General features: G+C 37.9%; 2 protein-coding genes across 4 annotated transcripts in view; both read right to left on the reverse strand.

Moving 5' to 3' along the window:
* raver2 (ribonucleoprotein, PTB-binding 2) overlaps positions 1–7,782 on the reverse strand; it is a 71,638-nt gene extending 63,856 nt beyond the window's left edge. Inside the window, exons 1-2 of one of the 3 annotated variants that reach the window (XM_057338583.1) lie at positions 7,266–7,779; positions 2,915–2,981 (exon numbers count right to left, since the gene is read on the reverse strand). In XM_057338583.1, the coding sequence (XP_057194566.1) occupies positions 2,915–2,981; positions 7,266–7,517 (319 nt within the window). In that variant the 5' untranslated portion in view covers positions 7,518–7,779. Of the gene's footprint in view, positions 1–2,914; positions 2,982–7,265 lie in introns of all 3 variants that reach the window. The other 2 variants (XM_057338582.1, XM_057338584.1) reach the window with 2 other exon arrangements.
* A 2,961-nt stretch (positions 7,783–10,743) lies between these two features.
* Positions 10,744–24,842, reverse strand: part of cachd1 (cache domain containing 1) — a 78,724-nt gene continuing 64,625 nt past the window's right edge. Inside the window, exons 17-27 of the mRNA XM_057338712.1 lie at positions 22,857–22,979; positions 20,705–20,804; positions 20,432–20,548; positions 20,017–20,177; positions 19,453–19,539; positions 18,845–18,961; positions 18,425–18,576; positions 16,720–16,881; positions 15,674–15,751; positions 14,705–14,806; positions 10,744–12,146 (exon numbers count right to left, since the gene is read on the reverse strand). Coding sequence (XP_057194695.1) covers positions 11,899–12,146; positions 14,705–14,806; positions 15,674–15,751; positions 16,720–16,881; positions 18,425–18,576; positions 18,845–18,961; positions 19,453–19,539; positions 20,017–20,177; positions 20,432–20,548; positions 20,705–20,804; positions 22,857–22,979 — 1,447 coding nt within the window. The 3' untranslated portion in view covers positions 10,744–11,898. The remainder of the gene's footprint in view (positions 12,147–14,704; positions 14,807–15,673; positions 15,752–16,719; positions 16,882–18,424; positions 18,577–18,844; positions 18,962–19,452; positions 19,540–20,016; positions 20,178–20,431; positions 20,549–20,704; positions 20,805–22,856; positions 22,980–24,842) is intronic.

The following is a 24,842-nucleotide window of genomic DNA, read 5'->3' on the forward strand; positions in this document are numbered from 1 at the left end:
CTCCTTCCTCCAAAGGAATGACATCAATGAAGAATTCCAGTCTGGATTTAGAGCATGTCACAGTACAGAGACTGCTTTGATCAGAGTTACAAATGATCTGCTATTGGCGTCTGACCGAGGTTGTATCTCGTTATTGGTGCTGCTAGACCTTAGTGCTGCATTCGACACCATTGACCACAGCACACTCCTACATAGACTCGAAAATTATGTCGGCATTAAGGGAATAGCTTTGAAATGGTTTAAATCTTATTTATCCGACCGTTTTCAATTTGTAGCAATAAACAATGAGGTGTCACGCAAATCGCAAGTCCAGTACGGTGTACCACAGGGCTCAGTCTTAGGGCCTCTGCTCTTCGCATTATACATGCTACCTCTAGGAGATATAATAAAGCGACACAGAGTTAGCTTTCACTGTTATGCTGATGATACTCAACTTTATATCTCCTCGAAGCCTCATGAAACACAGCAGTTCCATCGAATAATGGAATGCATAGTCGATATAAAAAACTGGATGAGTAACAACTTTTTATTACTGAACTCGGACAAAACGGAAGTGTTACTTATTGGACCGAAAACTGCTATAAGTAACAACCAAGAATACTGTTTAACTATTGACGGATGTTCCATAAAACCCTCGTCGTCAGCAAAGAATCTTGGCGTTCTATTCAGAGCCACGTCGCCAACACCTGTAAAATTGCGTTTTTCCATCTTAAGAATATATCTAAACTACGTCATATGCTGTCAATGTCAGATGCAGAGAAGTTAATTCATGCATTCATGACATCAAGACTAGATACTGTAATGCACTGTTAGGTGGTTGCCCTGCAGGCTTATTACAAAAACTCCAATTGGTCCAAAACGCGGCAGCTCGAGTTCTTACACGTACAAAAAAGTATGAACATATTAGCCCGGTTCTGTCAACCTTGCACTGGTTACCTATAAAGCATCGCGTTAACTTTAAAATCTTGCTTATTACCTATAAAGCCTTACATGGTTTAGCTCCTCAGTACTTGAATGAACTCCTTTTGTATTACAGTCCTTCACGTGCATTACGCTCTCAGGCGTCCTGTCAGTTGGTAATACCTAGAATTTCAAAATCAAGTGCAGGTGGTAGATCCTTTTCCTATCTAGCGCCTAAACTTTGGAATAGTCTTCCCTGCACTGTCCGGGAGGCAGACACACTCTGTCAGTTTAAATCTAGACTAAAGACGCATCTTTTTAATCTTGCATACACTACTCTTCCATAATATAAATCCTCTGAGGGTTTAGGCTGCATTAGTTAGATCAACCGGAACCAAAAACACAACTGATGTACTTGTTGCATCAAAGAGTTCAGAACAGTACTCTACTCTCAGCCAGTCTTGTCTCATTGTTCCAAGGTTACCACAGCGAGCAGGATGCAGTTCATGGCCTCACCTGATGGTAGAGCGGAGAATGGGAAGTGGCGACCTGACAAGAGCTGAGATGATAGAGCTGGATAAAGAAGGACGCGGTCACCTGACACGTCTTCACCACAAAATTTCAAATGCTATTAGATTATTAATGATAATCTTAAACTATAATTTACCTTATTAGTAAGTTTATTTATTTTATTTAGCCTTGTTGTGCAAGTCTCTGGAGTTGTGCAGAGGCAGCAGCTTTTGCCAGAGGGGAACTGGAATCCCCTGGTTGGGCCTGGGTTCTCCTGAGGTTTTTTTTCTCGATTAGAGTTTTGGGTTCCTCGCCACCTTTGCATACTGTTTTTTGCACTATTGCTGCCGGGGGGGTGCTTTAGAATTTTAAAGTTTTACTTAATTAATATTGCATATAGGAATTTATAGTCTGTTATATTTGACCTGTGCTTCTCTCTCCTTTATCCTAAATGTGTGCTCTCACTGAGCGTGTGTGTGTGTGTGCGTACTTGTCTGTGTACGTACGTGTGTGTGTGTGTGTGTGTGTGTGTGTGTGTGTGTGTGTGTGTGTGTGTGTGTGTGTGTGTGTGTGTGTGTGTGTGTGTGTGTGTGTCTATGTCTATGTGTGTTAGTACGTGTGCATATTGTGTGTGTGGAGTGTTTTGTATGTGGGTATGTCTGTCTTCTGTGTTTTCAACTTTTTCTTGTTTTTGCAGGTACAACTTTAATTGTTTTGCTTATAGTCAATATGTCTTATGTACAGCTGCTTTGTAACAATGAAAATTGTAAAAAGCGCTATATAAATAAAGTTGATTTGAGTTAAACTGAATGTTATGAAGGTTATGATTGTACCACATTTAGGACGTAGTCTGTCTGTCCTGTTCAGGAAAAGGAACGTATATTTACATTTTTCTGAAGTGATGTGCAAGTTGGTCAATGAAAACAAAATGAAACAAAAAGAGAACAAAATCGTCCATTTAAAATGGACAAATAATTTAAAATATTTAGACAAATACTACAATGCAATTTACTTAGCAAATAATTTAGTTATAGTATAATTTAGTTAATGCAAGCTAATGCATTTACTTATATTAACAAATACAAAATTATTGTAAAGTGTTAACAATCTTTTAGATGTTAGAACGTTAAGATCATTCATATAAGCAATGACATACTTAACTATTGAGTGGTTTAAGATATAATACAGTTATACACATGCTTATTTGCTTCAATATTTAGTACATATTTATAAAGACATTTCACCGCCAGATAAAGCAATAAAACTTTGAGCTTCACTTTACTTCAGAAGTACAGGCAACATTTATGTAGCTAAAGGGCTGAGTCCTTTTGGCAAGATAGAACAATTTCTCACAAAGTGCTCATTCACCATGGCAGGAAATTAACATCTCAGGTGCTGTAAGTAGGCAAACCTGTGCTGAAGGAGGTCTGGATTCTGATGGCTCCGAGGGAAGAGAACCATTAGAAACATGAGGGCAGTAGAATGACTGAAGAAGGCCAATTACCTGTTCCTTTGTTCCGGTCCACGAAACAGTATTTGAGCTCGTACTCGCGTAGAATGTCATGGACCTCCTGTGAGGGGTTGAGATAGAGAGAAAGATGGGTGAGAAAGCGGCTCTCAAAGCAGCAAAGATGATGAATATGCATATGAAAATTGTCACAATTGTGCACGGGCAAGGTTGAGAGCAACCAGGCTAAATGTGAGTACGCCCTAAGACGTTTAGCCAGGTTTCTTTATTTTTCTTCTAACTAAATTTTTGGCTAAACTCTTTAAAGAACATAAAAACTTACAGATGGTGTGGGCATGAAAATGAGGTACCCATCTGCAGCCACAAACCCACTGTCCACTGTTCCAGTATTATCAGATAAACACACACATATGCTGTGTCATAAATCTCTTCCTCTTCCCTTTTATGCACACAGCAGGCCCTGCTGTCAGATCTAGCACACGTGTTAAGGGAGATAAACCAGAGGTGCCCACACTGCCTTTGTGTTTTCACAAAAGGAACATCCAAAAGGACACACTTGAATTATGACAAAAAGGTAGTTCTGCATTCAGCAGGGGACACAACACACTGAACAGTTTGGGACCGCTATTGGCTGTGCTGGATTACTCTTCTTTGTGAGATCTACTTTCATGACATTTCAGGGGAAACAACCCATTCTTTGTAAGATGCTTGTGTGAGGTTAAAGTTATCTGCTAAAACACAAAGGTACCTGCTGGTTTGGAACAAGCAGGAAGATCAGAAATGAGAAATGCGGAGGGACGTATGTTTTTGGTGCATGATGTCATGACATTTTGTCATGAGAACCAACTAAAATCTCATTTTATTTTTACAGTAAGTGAATTTGTTACATTAAGTAATAAGACTATTAAATACTATGTGTCAAAACTAGTATAACATTAAAGGGATAGTTCACCCAAAAATCATTTACTCACCCTCAAGTTGTTCCAAAACTTTATTAAAATCTATGTCGTGTTGAACACAAAAGAAGATATTTTGAAGAAAGTAGGACACTAAACACTTCTGGGGCACCATTAACTACCATAGTAGTTTTACTAAGTCTATAGTGCCCCAGATCTGCTTGGTTACAAACATTCTTCCAAATATCTTTCTTTTTGTTCAGCAGAACAACAAATTCTATAACAGGTTTGGAACAACTTGAGGGTGAGTAAATGATGACACAATTTTCATTTTTGGGTGAACCATCCCTTTAATCTCCTTTATTATGTTCTAAAACTACTGAATAGACAAAACATACATGCATTCTAATCTATATGCACAGCACTATATAAACTACATGTTTAATCCCAGACAAAGTGTGCTTTGTCTAATTCCCTTTCTCTCTGCTATTTCAAAGAGCAACATACTGCCTCCCCCTGTCTCTATTAGTCACACAGTAAAGTTGTCCTCGGTTATGGCTGTCTCTTAACACAGCGCATAACACATCCATTACAAAGGCCCGTAAATGGGCAGAAAGCTTAACGGAGCATCCAGAGACCTTTGGAGATGGATCAAGATGTCAGGACCAGCATCGGTGTGTGTGCATGTGTACAAACTTCCATTAAAATAAATCAGCCTGCTACTAACATCTGGAGTATTTGATGGCTAACAGAGATGGACAGGAACTGAATTAATGTCCCTGCTCTTGTTCACCGGTGTGTTGTGTGTGCATGTAGCACAGGTCATGGTGCATGAGGTCAGGTGTGCGACTTAATCAAAAGCTTGATGTACAGACTGTCAGTGTTAACAAGGGGGAATTACAAAAAAGGCAAGTTAAAACTAAAAAAAGGAGAGGTATTTTTATGATAAATTCTGAGTAATATAACAAATAAATCACTTATGAGACAGACGGTGCTGATTCATGGAAATGAATTAAATTCACTCTTAACAACTCTAGCTAGACTTCTGTTTCTTAAGTATAAAGACACTATCATACTCAAAAAGAGCCACGAAAAGAAAAAGATTTCAGAAAGACTTCAGTCCTTAAGAATCTCAATAGCAAGATTAGAAATTAAATTAGATAAATATGAAAATGACGAGGCTTATTTAAGTATTCAATGCATCATTCAGCTCTTTTTACATTAAAACGTTTTTGTACCTAAATGTGTTCAATAATTAACTAATGTTAAGACAGAAACAATTGCTAGTCATTGAAATATTTTAATATGCATTTTGTATAATTCGGTCAAGCATAATTTCTGAGCTTTCAATATAATTAAACATAATGCATAGCAAAACAACTGATACTGTTGTCTTCTCTACAATGACAAAACACATTGACCCCCACATACTGTTTAAGCAAGTGGTATTTTCAATAAAATATCAGGATGCCCCATTTTAGGCTGCTATACTTGCTCCAATAAACACATGATGAAAGTGAGGGGTGTGTACATAGAAGAAGACCAAATAGTAGAATAGTGGTAAAACACGCTGAAATGTGAAAAATCCTAGATAAAGAGTTTGACACAGGTGGTGTCCCAAGTCAACAGCCAAAGAGATGAGAGGACGTAAGAAATCTTCATACGAAAGTGTAATGAAAACAATTGATTAGCCAGTGACACTGGGAAAACATAAATAACATCTTAATGACAAGAATTAACCAGTATTAAACATTTACTTTGAACGAAGGTCAACAAAACCCCATTTGTAATTATTTTCTCAGTTTGTTGTTGATTCTGAGCCTTAAAATGTCTTTACTTATCATTTTAAAACATTTGGCATATTTGACATATGTTGTAAATATTTTCCAAAATATCTGTATGTGGAAATGTTGTGAGTATTCAGAAAGTTCAAGGACCTCACCACTTCAGTGCTCAACATCTGATAGTGACACCAGAAAACCAACAACACACTCAAGGAGATGAGTTTACAAAAGGAGAGAATAGTACTGGCCAAAATATGAAGCCTTTTAGAGGTTAACTGACTTTATTTCTCCTGCCCCCAACCTGTGACTGCCCTGCTCCTAAATTATTCAGTATAAGGCACTGTATGAATGAGAGAGAGAGAGAGAGAGAGAGAGAGAGAGAGAGAGAGAGAGAGAGAGAGAGAGAGAGAGAGAGAGAGACCAAACTGCAACAAAGTGCAGTGCTCTGAGTCCATATGTGTTCGTCATTCAACATGCAATAGCAAACATATGCCTCACAGCACAGGAGACTGATAGAATATTGCACTATGATTAATCACCTCACAAAGCAATAATCACGATATATGCGATATTACAGAGAACCCCTTACATGTCAAAATGCACACTCAAAACGTATCGCCATATTTTCAGGAGATTAGATATTGACTTTTCGTGAACATATTACAACTCCCTCGAGGTTCCAGGTACGTGACATGTTTACTGACATTAATGATGTGGTAAAACTTTGTAGGAAATGCCACAGGCAGCAGCAGCAGGCACCTCAGCTCGTTGAAATGGAAAAAATCTCCCACTCGGAGTTTAGCTCACCGACGTGCTGTTTTCTCTGACTCAACCTTGAGCCGGACCTCTGTCTGAATTCTTGAGCAAATACGCGTCGAGACAACACGTAACCACAACTAAACGACCAAAAGCCGCGCTGTTTTTCTTTTCGACGAGTTGATGTGTGTTCGTCCTGACAAAACATATAAGCAGTTATACAAAAACAAAGATATTCGTCGGCAAAAAAATAAATAAGATACTGTCACTATATTAGGTATTAAATATCTGTTAGACAAATAATAAATGACTGTTGGTCGTTTATTTGCATGTTTGAACGTCATTTAGAAATAACAGGAGACGGTGAGCAGCACATTTTCAGCGGAGCGCCAGTAGACGAGCTGCGCCGAGCCGTCAAAGGTGCTGCTGTGGTGATATATTACTACTACTAAATATTTTACAGTTTTAGTTTTACTTTAGAGGTGCTTTTACACTACCCGTTTAGTGTTGTTGTTAATTGGATAATGTTTTGAGTAACACGCAAAACGGTAACGTTATTCCATCCAACGTCAAAAGTTTAGCGTTGATCTCTTTGCTAAATAAATATAACTTAACGTTATTTGTTTACTCCCGATATCCCCTTTCAAACTAACAGTTTTGTAAATGATACTTTCTGGTAACTTACGATGTTAGTTCGTTAGATCGTCTATTTATTTATTTTGGCTGAAATGCATAAAATAAGTTAGCAGTGTTGTGCGCGTACAAGCAGGTGAATTGTTTATACACTGGATTTAACTTACATAAAAAATGTAGTTTACGCGCCTTAAACAAACTAACAAACGTGCTCCGTGTCATAAAGAAACCTCACCTGGAAAGGTATTCTCTTTTTTCAAAGAAACTAGTGTGCAGTGTAACTTTCACCTGCCATGCTGATATATTCAGTCTCTCTACCTGGTTAGTGGTGTCCTGTGGCAGGTTCTTAATAAGGATCTTCCTCCTGTTGCTCAGCTCTCTGCGAGTTTTCTGCAGTCGTCTTTCGATCTCCTCCGGATCCAGTTCCGGTAGATCTCTGAGGATGGCGATCCCCTCGGATGCTGCGTCCTCATCCTGTCGGCTCGCGGGGCTGTCGGACTCCGGGTGAGGTGAATTTTCCCGCTTTGTCGCGTGTACGCACGGCGGCTGGATGGATGGAGCGGCCGCCATTTTGCAGCGCTCGGTGGAAATTGAGTCGGAGAGAGCGGATAGGTGGGCGTCTGTGTGCCTCTAGTCAAACCCATCGACGGCGCACTTGAAAGTAGTGAGGATCATCCCCACCAAAGTACAGCTGGCGACCTCCACCGATAGAAACCTAAACTCATTCTGCATGAGGACAACCTTGAAAGCATCTTTAAAAATATATATAACGCGTTTAATTTGATAAAAGCAATAGCAGGAGGATTATTGCAACAATAAAAACAACTCGGGGCAGCAGTTGTAATTCTTTAATAGTAGTTTAATACTAGCTGAAATGTTTTGGTTTATACGTGCACAAGTTGATTTTTCTGCATAAACATATCTCGTGCGCTTGGAAGGATAAATGGTATATAGGCATGCTCTTTAGATTTGTTATACTGGATGCGATGTGGGAATGAATGACTTTTGCCGCCTCGTGGGTGTGCTAAATGCCATCTTCTGGCAGACTTTATCACAGGAGTCCTTATAATGTCCCTGAATGAACGCTTTCAGGTTCTAGCTACACAACCCACATCAACAATATTTACAGACAATTGCGTCTGACTCGGACTCTTTAAGAATCGGGATAGCCCATTGTGAAAACACCCCACCCTGCCCTGTTTCTGGATCTAATTCTGGACACATGACCGATAAACAAATAAGTTTAAAACATAGAAAGAAGCCCTAAGTGTAAAATCAAAATCGAGTTATAATGGAAATTGTATTGTTTTAATGGAAACTATAATGTTATCTGAAGGATTTATGTAGGCCATAATGATTTGAATGATTGACAGCTGGTATTTGTTTAAGAAAATATAAAAATATAGATTTTGCATTGTTTTTCTTCAGGATTGAAGTACACATGAATAAATCCACCATTTCCATCGTCGTTCAACCTTTTATAAGGAAACTCGCATAGCCTACAGTTAGATGTGCGTTCGGCTCAATTACCTGAGCATGAACCCACGGCCGTGTCTAACGCAAGTGATTCAGCGCCTCTCTGAGTGGGATTGAGTGGAGACCAGAATAAATCAATGGCACAGAAAAGTAGCGCGTGGGCGCGCGAGTGCCGGAGCCAGCAGATCGCGCATCTGGGACGTGCTTGTGTTTATGTAGAGGGGTGATGGGAACCTTGAACCCCTCGCCGCGAGCAGCGCCGAGTGTGTGTGGGCGGCGGTGCTATGTGTGTGTGGTCCTAACCACTGGCGATTATTCATTTATGCGTAGACAATCGTGTAAATTAGAAGCCGATGTACATTCGAAAATAAAGGTTCTTAAAAGTGTTCTTTAGGGTATGTAAAAATGTAAGAAACAGATCTTTCAAGAGCCTAAAATGTTCTTTGGGGAACCAAAATAGCTCCCAAAGATTAATTGTAAAGAGTACATGCATACTTGTTATTAAGAGGTATAACAGAAGCTAAAACGACAAGTGAATCAAACAATCTATCCCTTTATGGTGAATTGTCCCCACTCTGGTCCCAACTGGCAGTGCTCCACTTTTTGTGTTATCGCTGTCCTCCCAACCATTCAAGGATCGGTGGTGCATTACCTTGAAACATAACAAATGCGTATTTTAACACTAATGTTCCTTACATTCAATTTTAATGCTAATCATTTGTTTTACACACATACTCGTAAAATCGGCTGTGTTCATCTGGACCTCATGCGTAATTTACGATGCTCCAGGGATGCACCTTCACAAATCTCTCCTGTATGTACCTCCTTTACGTCCTTGTGCGCAAATCCTTCGTGATCCCGTCAGCGACAGCACGCGCGGAATGCCCTGCACTTCACACGACCTTTAGTTGTGTGTGCCCGACGCTAAAACTGTTAATGTAGGTCAGAAATGGTCTGATGATGTCCTGAAGGAGGTTGTTTGAGATCGGGCTCATTTGTTAATCTAGCCCCATTAATGCCTATGTTTGGCTATTCGTTTTACACTTTATCACCACTAGTATATCGACGCAGTAACCAACATGAGAGACCGGAAACCGAGATTTTGTGTTCGCAGTGTTGGTGGGAAATAGCCTGAAAGGAAATATAATCATGTATATTAGGAAATGAAGAGTTTGGTTCCAAAATGAGATAAATCATGTTTTTCATTATGTTATCATGTTTTTATTGTGTTAGTTAGTTGTATTTTTGAGTAATTATGGCTTAAATCAAAACAAACCAACTGCTGTTTGATTGATATTAATTGGAATGCACATAAAAAACATGATTTTTGAACAATTTTGAAAACGGAGTTCTCATTTTGGAACCAAACTCTTCAAATATACCCCAAAAGTTTGAAACCAATGTAAATTGAGCACAACACTATAAAATGTATTTGAAATATGACCACTAAGTAATGAAATTACCTGCTGTTTCATAAAACACTAAAATAGAATCTATTTTATGATGCTGAATGCGAAGACAAACACCATGTGTAGTGTTATTATTGGTCATGTTGACGTATACAAGTAACATTGAATGACCAGATGAATCACAGTTGTGTTAAAAATGATTTTCACATTCATCTTGCAGCAGATCTTAAGTTTTACTTCTTTAAAATGTTACTCCCACCTCCATGTCATTCCGAACCTACAGTATATGATTTTCTTTTTTTCTGCAGAACACCAAAGAAGATATTTTGAAGAATGTTGGTAACCAGACAACATCGGCCTCCTTTGACTTTCATATATGGACACGAAGGAGAAAGTCATACAGGTTTGGAACAGCATGGGGTGAATAAATGACAAAATCTATCACTTTAAAATAGTTGTCAAACAGTGTTAAAACCCCTAAATCAGATATCTGCCATTGTAAGAGAACTGGACAGAAATAATGAACCTGACTTCTAATGTGTTCTGAATGTGTGCTTTGGGCACATGAGTTACAATGACATTACAAAAGTGCCCCGGAACGGTTTGCTTTCCTAAATTCTTCAAAATATCTTCTTTTGTGTTCAACAGAACAAAGAAATTTATCAAGCAATTTTTCCTACTATGGTAGTCAATGGTGGCCAAGAACTGTTTGGTTACAAGCATTCTTCCAAATATCTTTCTCTGTGTTCATCAGAACAAAGAAATGAATACAGATTTGGAACAAATGAGTAAACGAAGACAGAATTTTCACTTTTGGATGAACTTTTGTAGAACAACTATAAAAAAACGCTACAGCTCCCATGAACAGAATTCAATAAAACCATGACAAAATAAAACACTCCTGGCGAGGATTAAAGGTTTGTAGTGTGTGACACGTTTATAGCTACTTTGTTAAACTTTAGATGTATATACACGGTATATCATTTCATTCTGAAAACAAAAGTCACAGTCCCTCTAAAATCAAAAAAGCACATCGTCTACACTCGGCAGACAGGTAGCTGAATGAAAGTGCACATGGGTTTAGAAGGATTTTAAAAATATCACGGCATTCCATCAATACTGACTAATGACTTAAAAAATAACATTAATGGATATAATCCATCTGTACCATCACGCATCCGCACACGATCACGTAAACAAGCACACGCATTCTCTCTCACAACGAATGTAAAATAATCGGGCAGACAAAAAAACGACGAGAGCTTATACACACAGTGGTGAGACTGAGCATAGTCTCTCTCCCAGTCATCTTTAAAATATTTCAAATAACTGTCAGTGGGTTTGTAGACTAAACCCATGTGGCCCAGACAACCTTGGTCATGTTGCAGTGTCTGAAGATAAACCTTCTCACACCGTCACAAATGATACACACAAACGGAACTAGCAAACCGGAGAGTGACAGTTCCTCTGAAAACAACACATTTCCAAGACTCCAGTCGCAGATGGTCGGACTCTCTCTGATGTGCAGCACAGGCATTCATGTCTATTGTGCCTTGAAATTCTTTGTTTACCCGCAGGAAAAGCTCATGGCACGTGTATAACTCGAAATGTGCCATGAATCGAATCCTTCAAGGCTGCTATGCAGTCTAGTGAAGGAAAAACTAGGGCCGCATCCTAAAAAAGGACTCCGTGGACCATGATATTCAGTCAGTCAATATCATTTTTTTCCCATTCATTTATCTCCAGTTAAATAAATAGTAGAAAAATATTCCTTTAATCTTCATTGTTTCCTTGGAAAAAGAAATCTAGAGGAGCTTTGTATGCACCTGCCAAATCCACTCCCTAATTGTCTCTAAAGAGGCCGACTGTTTGCCCCATAGTCAAATACCCAATTGCCCACCATCCACTACCCATCAGCAAGTGCCCTGAGAGAGGGAGTTCTGGTTCTCTCCTCTCTTTGGAGGATGCAGGAACCAGAGGGCTGATGCTGTGGTGATGGATAAAGAGCGAGGGTTGGAGATCAGTGGCATCAAGGTTGGTGGTTTGGGAGTCACAGGTGGGCGGGATCAGCACTCGGCATCTACGCTGTGCACGGTGACGGCCGCTTGGAGATGGTGTGTGTGCAAGTGAAGGGGGTGGTGTGTGTGGGGGTGCCGATAGGGGTAGAACTTGTGGCTGAGAAGAGCAGCTGTCTGTGGAGGAGTATCCAGGTCAAGGTCCTCATCGTGATTGCCCACGTCGACGCCCGCTGACAGAGGATCGTTGTTGCATGGTGGGTTCTCACTGTCCTCTTGAGGGCTCATGGTGCTGTAACCTGTGTATAAATAAACAAGAATCCTAGTCACGTCGAGAAATGTACACAACAAGAAAAACTAAGACAAATCAACACAAAAGTTAAAATCATGCTATGAACTTACTTTGAGTCTTTAATGTTTTAATCTTAAAGTCCCAGTGAAATTAAAAACGACAATTCTTATTTTTTCATGAAATATTGCAGCGTTTATAGTAAATAGCTTATCAATGTGGGTCATTTTCTTTTTTCATGTACCCTCATAATCTTCCCCTTTTAATCTTCGTTAAAATCAGAAAATGCACTTTCGCCCCGAAATGACTATTTATCTGAAATGACATAAATTAGATGGCTTGGGCGGCGCATCCGTTAACTCCTCCCCTTCAAATGTCAAGTCTGCTGCCAGTTTCAAAATGTCAAATTTCTATTTCAAAATCAATGTAACAGCTGTTTTACACAGCCAATCAATTCGCAGTGTAAAATGCAAGCCACGGCCAATCATTTTCTCCTTTGAAATTCCTTTTCACTCGGAAAACGATCGCAACATCCGGTTCACGGGGACTTTAACAGTTTTTTAAACTAAGCAAGATATCTTCGAATTGCTTCTAATCTTACCATCCACACATACAGTATAAATATATATTTTAAACGATTTAAAAGCAAAACTAAAATATTAATCTATATAATAAAATATATTAATATTTAAGATGAAAAATTATGGTTTGGTTATAAGCATACTTCCAAATATCTTTCTCTGTGTTCATCAGAACAAAGATATTTATACAGGTTGGGAACAACTTGAAGGTGAGTAAATAATGACAGATAATTAAAAACAAATAATTAATTTTCTTCTGCAAAACCCTGACGGTTCCTTTTAAGGCAACAATACACAAGACAGTAAGATGACATACAGTAGATGAAATAAATAATAGACTAGACAGTTGCAACTAAATGCACACATCATAAAAGAGGAGCTCTAAAATAAAAGAAAAAGACTGAGGTTGAGTGTTACGTATGTTACTAAACAACATTCTGAAGGTACAGTAGAGTGAAGAAAGGTCCTGTCCTGCTGTCAAGAGGCCAAACGTCCAGCCGCATGTGACGGGATTTAAAACGGGATGGGAGGTGAAGGAAAGGTCAAAAACCTCTCATGATCCTGACTTTGATCAATGTTTGTATGAGCTGACTAAGAGAGCACATAATACAGCCCGTATGTGTGCCAGACAGCTTCAAAGACTACAGAATAAACAAATCCCGATCCCAACAATTGAAATGTTATCTTAAACATTTAATTATGTCTAAATCTATGACACACATTATATAACTTCAAAAAATTGACCCCTGTACTTTTATTATAGTGTTTGTAATTATACCTACCACAGAAGAATAAGCTCTTAAAGGAATAGCTCACCCAAAAATAAAAATTCTGTCATCATTTACTTTCCCAGAAGCTGTTTCTAACCTACGCATATAGATTTTCTCAAAGAAGTATATTTGGAAGAATGTTTGTAACTGAACAGTTCTGGGGCACTATTGACTACCATAGTAGGAGGAACACAACTACAATAATCAATGGTGCCCCAGAATAGATTTTGGGTGAACTATACCATTAAGGAGGTTGATTTTTTCAACGATTTGGAGGAGGTTTCCACCTAACTGTCTTCATTTTCTGAGCCACAGTTAACTTAGGTTTGCCTACTGGGGCCATTAAGTCATTACAGTCTGCTTTGAAACAATCAATATTGTGAAAATAAACCTGCAACTGAGAATCAGCTTTAAAATTGTGTGAACTGACTGAAAATCTTGGAAGCTGGATCAAGATCTATCCCTAAAACGTATCAAAGAGCCAAGCTTGCAAACAAGTAGAGCTAGGATCTGAGTTCCTGGCAAAAAAACACATCTCTTGTTTGCTTTAAATCTCAATCTAAAGCTTCTCGTATCTTTCAGTTGCTCCTGGCGAAAACCCTGCGTGTTGGTGGAGCGGTAATGAGTCAGAGCGTACAGGAAAAGGCTTCAACGCCGTGTTCCCGCATACACACACGAGCTCAAAAGCCAAATCGATATTTCTTTAAAACGGCCCCTAAAGCTGGATGACTGAGCAGCCAGTGGGAGGCGACCTTTAACCCAGCCAAATAAAAATACAGCATAGAAACTTTCGAGAGACTTTCTGTACGAGGTCTTTGGCATCTCTAACTGTTTCAGCTATCTTCCAATCTACCCACTTCTTTGCATTTTATTCCTTTAGTTATCACGTTGCACCTCTCCTCGTGGAATAGGGCTGCCCTTTCTCCTCTTGCCGGTTACACAATGAATTCCAGAAAGCCTCGTCCCTGAGGGGAAGGCAGATTTAGCATTGCACTGTGGACTGTAACCCAAGCCTTGAGATGCCAATGAAAAAGAGGTTAAACACAAGCGTATACTAAGGTCCCGGGGTTGGCTTTGCTTTATTTCTTTAATAAAACTCGTCCTATGTAAGGCACAATATTTTAGGGGTCCCACCTTTGAGTTTATCGGTGATCCTTTTTGAAATCTTTTCAAATCTCGCTTTTTCCTTTAGAGATAAAGAGAAGAGAAATTCTTACCGTGGTCACTTTCTGTCCCTGACCGGCCCCAGTATCTCCGCCTGCGTTCCGGACTGTGCGTGTGCCTTTCAATAACAGCGGCAATGAATCGAGTGTTGCTAACTGCAAAGACAGACGGAGAAACAGAGCCAAATGGTCATATAACAAGCCCACACTCGGGTCGGTAGATGATCGCGGTATGAAGTAAACAGATATTTCTAATAAAGTCAGGATATACTAGAAATGAACTTTCAGTGAGGGAAACTTCCAAAGGTCTAATTACAGGATGTTTCAGGTTCAACAGCTTCAATAAGCTCAACTGAAAGTATTTGTAGGATATAAACTTTATAGAAAAGTCAAAATTATTTTCATAAAATCAAACAAATTTAAAGACATTTATTGCATTTGGATTGTTTTATAAACTGAAGTACGAGTTGCAACATTGCTTTAATGCTCATGTAGACCTCTACTACTCAGAGGATGTGTTTGTATTTTATATTTCCGTTCATAGTCATTCATTTCGAAATCTTTCCTTTAATAATTTAAGATCTTTTATCCTTATTGATTGATTTTGCATTTCTGTCAATAGATCATCCAAAAAACACATATTGGACCTTTAAAATGCTTGTGATATATATTTAATTTTAAAATATAAAACATTAACACATGGAGAGCATTATATTAAGACCCAGACTAACCCATAAAGCCGTTTCAGGCAATTAGCCAACAAGAATGACACGGTACTATTGTTAGCGTGAATGTGTGCTCTCTAGCAGAATAAAGCATCCCATCATACACAGAGACTGGAGGATTATCATCCATTTGAAATCTGATGCATTGAATCAGTGAAAAACAGCATTAACTGTACCAAGTATAATACAGCAGATCTGATAATTACTTCATTCAGTATAATTACTAATGCTGAAATGGGCATTAAAGGTATTATGTTTGTTACTCTGTGCCAGCGAGGCGAACAGACGGGAATCGTACTTATTCCTCTGTCTTCATGACTGTCTTCATCTCTGTCATCTCGCTCGTTGTCCAAGTTTGACATCCGCACGGACATCTCTGGAGAGAGATAGAGGTGATTAGAAAAACGGAGAACAGCTAGGGTTAAGTTAAAGTGATTAGTTCACCCAAAAAACTGAAAATTCTGTCATCATTTAGTCACCCTCTTGTCATTTCGAACCTTTATGACTATTTCTTATGCAGAACACAAAAGATATTTTGATGAAAGTTGGTAACCGAACAATCACTGGCCCCCATTTACTTCTATTGTATGGACACAAAACCAAGTCAATGGGGGCCAGTTAACAACATTCTTCAAAATATCTTCTCTTGCGTTCTGCGGATGAAAGAAAGTCATACAGGTTTGAAATGACAAGAGGGTGAGGAAATGATGACAGAATTTTTATTTTTGTGTTTAAAATCACTTTAACTCAAAATCTGTCGTTATAAATCAATATGACGTCAATAGGACTCAATTTCATAGACTTTACTTTAGATGCTTTTATTCGCCGAATGTTCATCAAAGATAAAAACTGCACATGAGTTGAATGTAAGATTCCAGTCTACTCAATAAAACAGACACAGACTAAAGGTGCTCCATCTCAGACAGTTATGTAACCTCAAAACAGATGGACAGTAGATTTTTCTCATAGACTGATTTAAAAGTCATTTAAATTGCAGACCATCAAGTCATAGTAATGCTTTCTAGTCTTAGGTACGCACAATTTGAATATGAATTTGGTTTGGGTGTACAGTAAGGAAGCAACAGCTAGAAACGCAATTCAGATTTTTAATATACTTTAATAATAAAAAAATAGAAGCAATTTATCTCTCTTCCCTTTGGCGACCAACTGTAATTTTCAATTAGCTCAGAAAGTATGAAAGATTCTGTTACACAGCTTTAAAAAAAGTGTGCAATTCTGTACCACTAGTGCCCAAAGATGTCTTGAAATCCCTAGTAACCGCATTACAGGCTTGTCCTTTAAACATAATGTTAATACAAGTCAAGTTTCCAGACTGTAACACACCTTGTGCGGCCAGAGGGGACATGTGCTGATGGCTGCGACGGTGGATCTGGTGCCTGTAGGCATACACAGCCAACACCAGCACCATAATGCATCCCATAATGCCTCCTGCCACTGGTCCCACTGGTGCACTCTTGATCATGTTGAGAGATGCCACCTCCTCATCTGCATAGAGATGAAGAAATGCCAAAAAATAATGTAAGACATGACAAATTAGAGGAAATAAATATCATAATATACATTATAATATAATATACGCTGTCAAAAAGTCATCAAGGTAAAATGTGTGACTCATGAAACTACCCATAATTCTGACTCCTGTGTATAAATTCTGCATCTAACAGCACACAGACTAAACGTAATACACACATAAACATAGTAATAATATAGCAACAATTTACATAAATACTGTTTAATAAAACAGATCGTTTGACTGTAAATTCCTGTGCAAAGTCATTAAAAATCACTCCATTTAATAAAAATCTATTTAGTAAGCAAATTATTTTAAAAGCATTGCACAGTTTATAATCATATTAAGTCACAACAAGTCATATTCCGGCATCCACAAACAGTCTAAACAAACTACAGTAAGTATGCAACTATAACATCCAAGGGTTGCATAACATATTGAAATATCGCAATATGCATATCATAATGGTTTACAATATTCAAGATTTTATGTGTCACATACACAGTTATATAGAGAATATACAACCAGCAGTGAAATGTAGGTCAGGTCAGCTCCAAAGACAATTATTATAAAATACAAACACAAAAGAAAAATACAAATAATATAAAGATAAAGGTATATATAGTATATGATTGAAGTAAACTGTAAATATTTACATGAGCAGGAATGTGCAAACAGATATGCAGACAGCAACAAATATATATATATATATAATTTTCAAATTCTGAAAGTGATGTATAGTCAAAGTTTTATCAATAATAAAAAAATAGGAATGTGAAACATGTATGTTGGTTATATTATTTAAAAAATGTTTTTTCATACAGTTTCAATTAATTTTACAAACTTAAAGGGATAGTTCACCCAAAAATGGAAATTCTATCATTATTTACTCACCTTCGGGTTGTTCCAAGCCTGTATAAATTTCTTAGTTCTGCTGAACACAAAGAACGATATTTGGAAGAATGTCAGTAACCAACAGATCTCATGCCCTATTTACTGCCTCAGTAGGGAAAATAAATAACATGGGAGTCAATGGGGGTTGAGATTTGTTTGGTTACTGACATTCTTCCAGATATCTTCCTTTGTGTTCAGCAGAACTAAGAAATGTATACAGGTTTGGACCAATCTGAGGGTAAGTTAATAATGACAGAATTCTCCTTTTTGGGTGAAGTGTCCCGTTAAACGATTATTTCATCACATCGTATATAGCACAATTTAGCAAACTATCCTATATCGCATTTTATTGTGCAGCCCTACAATATACTATATACACTATAATGCTTTGTGAAATACATTTTATTCACATAATTATTAATAGATTACATAACCTGAATATTGATGTCTGTTATTATATTGCTGTTACTGCTGTTCCAAAATAAATAAACAAACCACTAGATGGTGCAGGTAAGGGGGGGGTTAGGCACTGTAACATATGAGATCTTTGGTCTGCTTGTTTTAATTTACATTCACCTATATGTTAATAAACTGCAGTAACAGGACTACAGAAGCAGTACTCACCTATAAGTCCAAGTCCATCCATATAAGGACTTTTGGCACCCACTATCCCCCCAAAGCACTCTTTCTGCAGGGCACAGTAGGGTTTATCCAGGTGGGTCTTTCCGTCGCTGTCCACCATACACCACTCACAGTCCAGAACCCCAAAACAGTCACTGAAAGCACACAATTAAAACATTACACATGACACACACACAAGTTTCTTGACAAGTGTTTCACTCTCATACAGTAGGGGATATTTCATTCAGCTTTCATAGTGTAAAGCCTACAGTAGTTGTGGTTGTCACAGGTGAATAAATGATGTGAAATTAGCTGTGTTAAGTGAACATCACTACTTCTACACTGTGTACACTGCTGTGAGGTCAGTGTTTCCTGTAAGGTCCTGTTAAGGGGAGGCTGATTACACCTGATATGTAATCGTACCTGCTAGTGAAGCGTTGGCTGCATCTGGTGTTGATACACTGAGGAAGAGTGTCCTGTAGACTGGGCTCAATGACACTGTAAGACAAAGGCTCCTGGTGCACGTCACAGCTCGGGTTTCTGCACACACCCAAAGAAAAACAATCAGTTAGGGTCTAAATACTGCAACTTCAGCTCCAACACCTTTCATTTGATTAATATTCAAGTTAACATTTTCTCACTACAGTGAACAGATGGCTTGGTGACAGAAAGACAAATGGCTAGGGACCTCTCGGTTGGGAATAACACGACAAACCTGAATGCGTCTACATGTCTTTTGAGGAACATTTTGAAGCTGAACGGCTAATTGAGGACACAGGTGGCTGGATATCTATTCATTGTGACGAACAACAACTTGATGAAGTGACAGGCAGAAGTGTGTGCGTGTGACTAAGTGAGATTCATTCAGAGTCTGGACTCTCTGTCATGAGCCTGTGATTCGTTTCAAATATATATATATAAAATACTACAAATGCAAAGGAGAAACCTTTGCTTCGTAATATATTGTGTACACGTGACAAGTTTTAAATGGACTTTATTAAATAACACTACAAGATTTTTCAGTGGTTTACCTGTTCTCAGCATTGGTGAGGTTTCCAGTGCACTCATTCACCTCTAGGGGGCACTCACATGGGCACTCGCATTCATTCTGCTCCATTCTGAGGACCATATGCAAAAAAATTAAAATGTTTGCAAGCTAGCAAATAGCAACATTACACGTACGCAAGATATTTGTTTAACCTGCTTTTATTGTATGACACAACCTAGTCATACGAATGAAAGAACTGTGTCCTATTAGGAACGGTACAGAAGGCTCCCAACCCTTTTTGTCAACAGAACCATTATGACCTATTTTTTATTTCTCCTGAGATTCGTGTTGTTCTAATCTACCAAAAGGTACACTTATTATCATTCTAGTAATAGCTATAATTGTTCTTGCGTTGCATACAATATCATGGTAAAGAGTTTAGTTTTCTATTATAGACTAGACTTCAAAATGGACATTTTTATATTTATTGTAATATTGTAATAAAATATTATTGTTTTAAATATCATTATCCAAATATATGACAAGACATTTTTTTTAAATATGTAATGAATGTTACTGGCAGAGGTGTGCAGAAGTCAAACTGTACCTGTGGCAGTTAAGACAGAGGCGATCCACAGTACTGCACGCACAGAAGGCCAGCGAATCACATGTCTCATTCACGATGCCAGCAAACGCATTGGTTCCTGGGATACGCGTGAGTCTGTACTTAGAGCAGTGACTGCCATGCACTAGGTTTGTCAGATCACCCTTAAAAATATAAAGAAACATATGTAAGCAATATATCAGGAAACATGCTTTGCATTCATATAGCATGTAGTTCTCATTAAAAACCTTAAGGTAAAGAATGAAATAATAATAAAGTCCTTTTTGTATTAAAAAATTGCTGAATTATACATTTGGAATCAAGACTGCTACAACTGTTATAAGTACAACCTCCACTAGGTGGCGTTCTAATATTATAATACTCATAATCCAAATAATAACTTGACAATCCAACATACCACAATGCTGGTGTTGAATTTATAGAAGCGTTGCACGGTCCGATCGCTGAAACTGTTACACAGGTTTTTCTTCACAAAGTTGGGATGGTTGAGAATGTCATTGGCCACTAGGGGCTCCTAAAGTCAAACAAAACAGAATAAAAGCTGATAAACCTCGATTCCTTTTCCAGCATGATAACCAAATTTAAAAAGGAATATTACGGAACAATAGCACAGGCTGGTTTTCTTTTTTAAGAGGGTGGTAGGTTTGATCTTAGATCAATGTTTTTTTACCTTATGGGTAATATGCTGCTGTTCCGCCGGAGCGTGACCCTTTGGATCGATCAGTGTTGGATGGGCCACAAGATACCCTCTGTCCTCCATGATGAAACAACTTCACATGGAAAGATTAACAAAGAAAGACGGTATCAACCAACAATCAAAAACAGACTGTGTGTTTGACATTCAAAATCCAATGACCAGGTGTCAACAAGACCTTAGAGGCTGATGTTTAAAGAAAACAGTATGTTAAGATGGTTTACTGTCAGTTCACAGTCTAGCAGCTGCAGTTCACAACACATCACATTATTGTGATGGCGGTGGCATACTGGGACATTCCACCTCACTAATCCTGTATAATGACCTCAGCGGTGAAAACTCAAAGAACTCCACAGCACAGACAGATAAAGAGAAGGGGGAAGAAAGAAAGAGAATAAGGGTTAGAAACAGAGTTGAGAAAAGAAGAATTAGAAGGCAGGATAGGAGAGAGAGAGAGAGAGAGAGAGAGAGAGAGAGAGAGAGAGAGAGAGAGAGGAAAACAAGGCTACTGGCACCTAACATAACAGGATGCGTCTGGAATGCAGCTCTAATCTGTTTATCTCCATGTGTGTCAGTTCAGTCATTTCTTAAACACTGTTGCTTTCTTCCATGTAATGGTTCGTTACAGACATCAATATTCCTAATGCACATATTTTGGATTGAGGGTCCTTAAAGGAGTAGTTCACCTTCAAAATGAAAATTCTGTCATCATTTACTCACCCTCTTGTCATTCCAAACCTGTAAGACTTTCTTTCTTCCGTAGAACACAAAGGAAGATATTTTGAAGAATGTTGTTAACCATTCACACAAAAAATGACTTTCTTACTAAGTCTTTTTTTCTTATTTTCCGGTAAAAATGTCTAAACATTCTTGAATCAAGAAGCATTTTCTTGATGAGCAAACTGACCTAAGAAAATAAGTCTTGTTTTTAGTAAAAAAATATGAAATTTCAGTGTATTTGTGCTTAAAATTAGCAAAAAATCTGCTAATGGGGTAAGAAAAATAATCTTGAATTGAGTGACTAAAAAAAAGGTAAACCTTAATTCAAGATTATTTTTCTTACCCCATTGGCAGATATTTTTGCTTGTTTTAAGCACAAATTCACTGAAATTTCATTTTTTTTTTACTAAAAACAAGACTTATTTTCTTAGGTCATTTTGCTCATCAAGAAAATGCATCTTGATTCAAGAATTTGTAGACACTTTTACTGGAAAACAAGAAAAAAAGACTAAGTAAGAACGTCATTTTTTGCAGTGCACTTGCATTGGTTACAATAGAAGTGGGGGGCTGTGCTGTTCTGTTGCCAACATTTTTCAAAATATCTTCTTGTGTGTTCTGCAGAAGAAAGTCATACAGGTTGGAAATGACAAGAGGGCGTGTAAATGATGACAGAATCTTCATTTAAGGTGAACTACTCCTTTAAGATTTGGTGCTTAAAGGGACAGTTCACACAAAAAAGATTTTTTTCATCATTTACTCATCCTCATGTTATTCCAAACCTGTATGACTTTCTTTTATTGAAGATAAAATATTTTTTGAAGAATGTTTATATCCAAACAACATTGGACACCTTTGACTTCCATTGTATGGACATAAAACCACATAGACATTTCTCAAAATATCCTCTCTTGTGTTTCACAGAAAAAAAGTGTCATATACAGGTTTTGAACGACACACGGGGGAAATAAATGATGACAGAATGTTTATTTTTGGGCAAACTATCCCTTTAATTTACCCTTAACTGTATGTGCTATAAATGTATCTGGTATCACTGAAAAAAATCTGCGTTTTTATTCTACTCTCTTATCTACTCTCCGTATGTCTACCCCTCCCTCATCCCCACCTCAGATCCGTCTCAGTCTATCTCTTTATATTCTGAAAGAGAGGGCTTAGAGGCATGCAGAGAAGACTAAGTGAATGCCTCTTTTCCAACAGAAGCAAATCTGATTAGTTTCATTTGAAAGAGCTTTAAAGAGCCTCTGTGGGGCATCGACAGCTTCAGGCGCTACACGCTGGACACCACAGCCAGCGCACTGGGGTCTTGGCATACTCTCTAGAGAGTTTGAGAAGAGACAAACAAAGTTGGCCTGGGGACTAGGTTGGGGGATAAAAGGTGGGGCGACCTTACCGGATTTTGTTGCCCTTGTCTTGGTTGCAGATGGGCAGAAGATCCAGCAGAACTTTGTAGAAGTAGCGCAGAGTGAAGTCAATACCCATAACTGCTACCGTGGAACCTGAGGCAATCTGGGAACTGGAAAAGGAAGCGGATAAATATAAGAACAATGTGACGAGTAAGGGGATATAGACGTTTTCAGCTGCAACAACATAAACAAACATTATGTGGCCCAAAACTTAACTTCCGGTAGACCTCCGCAAAGAATCAATAACTGTTGAGTAGTTTTAAAAGCTTGTTTTTTTTCCCGCTTTTTTTCACATATAGGACAGTGGAGAGTAGACAGGAGAACAGGGATGAGAGGGAGGGGTGTGGGATCAGGACATGACCCAGGTCGGACTCGGACCTGGGTCCCCGCGAGCCAACAGCCCATTTGTGTCTGGAGCATGCACACAAACTACCATGCCACAGCCCCAACACAACTGTTGAATAGTTTTAATTTAATTGAATATAATATAATATACCATAAAATATTCACAGAAATGAATATTAGTATAAATTTAACATGAAATAAATTGTTATATTGTAACCAAACACAGACCGGAAGTTAACTTCGTGCAATAGTACCAATAGTTCCAAAATGAAAATTGTTGAAAAGAAATAAAAACATTGTTTCATGTATAAAGTAACAGAATATAAATCACTTGAATTATGGTTGTGAATACTAAATATATACACGTTTCAGGTGAAGGAAAGATTATCACAACAACAAAGGCTATTTTACGGTGTTTTTGTTTTGGAATTTGAAAGCATTAAACACTATAAACTGTTGTTAAAATGTTAATACTGATTATTGAAATTTTAGCATTTTTAGGAACAAGAAGAAGGCGAGTAAAGAGTGACCGAATTTTCGGAACAAATATTCCTTTAAGAGAGTACTGATTGAAAAATGTGAAGGCAAATCACGTTTTATCTACACCAGACATTCTGGAATGCCTCCAGTTTCAAAGAGTTTCATCATATCTTTAAACACAACTATACACACATACACGGACCAAGCACAAACCATTTGCAGTGATAACACTGCTGCTCTTCATCTGTAACAGATACATTTAGGAAGTATACTTCACTTTCTTTAGATGGGCAGGAGATATAAAAATAATATAGACGTTTCATCGGATGCACGCACCTGGCCTGAAGTTAACTTGCGGTCCGTGTTTGTTGATCGGTCTGGCTAGTGGCCAATAATATAACAATTTATATTCGATTTAATTTATATTCATATTCATTTATATTATAAAACAGTTCTTCCTGGTACTCGAATCTGATTGGCTGAGAGCCATGCAATATTCCACCAATATCACCATGGGAACCGCTTCACTGACTGTTTGTATCACTCTGCCGGACTATGCTGTTCTCGCAACTGTCAATCTGAAGAAGCTAGACAGCTAGCTAACAAACACAGACACACACACATGAAGTAGTTTGTCTATAAAGCTGCAATCCGTAACATTTTTGGTTGAAATAAATATGTTACAAAATATTTTTTTAAACAAAAAATAGTATATAAAAATAATAAATTATAATTTGTGCTATCAGGTACAAATTCAAGGGAAACATTGCAGTTTCAATTTTAAGCTTCGAACAGAGATGGCGATAGTGAGGCAAATGCAACAGATTGCAGCTTTAAAGAGCGAATCGCATTCAGTATTTTGCAAGCTTGTTTGATAAGATCCATTTTTGGAAAACAACTTATACACATTCTACAAGAAGAAAATATGTAGTGGGTACTTGACAAATAAACCGTAAATGAGTCAGCAAGAATTTAGAAAAACCGAACAATGAAGATAAATCTCTCTCATGCTATTTTATATTATAAATATAAAAATTAATAATATAAATATTTTATAAACAGTTTGTTTTCTTAATTTTTGCTGTCACACCATAGGCCACATGTACAGTATATTTGTCAACTGCCCATGTCCTTATCTTTTATTAAAC

This window comes from Triplophysa rosa, linkage group LG7 (genome assembly GCF_024868665.1).
Source record: "Triplophysa rosa linkage group LG7, Trosa_1v2, whole genome shotgun sequence".
NCBI lineage: Eukaryota > Metazoa > Chordata > Actinopteri > Cypriniformes > Nemacheilidae > Triplophysa > Triplophysa rosa.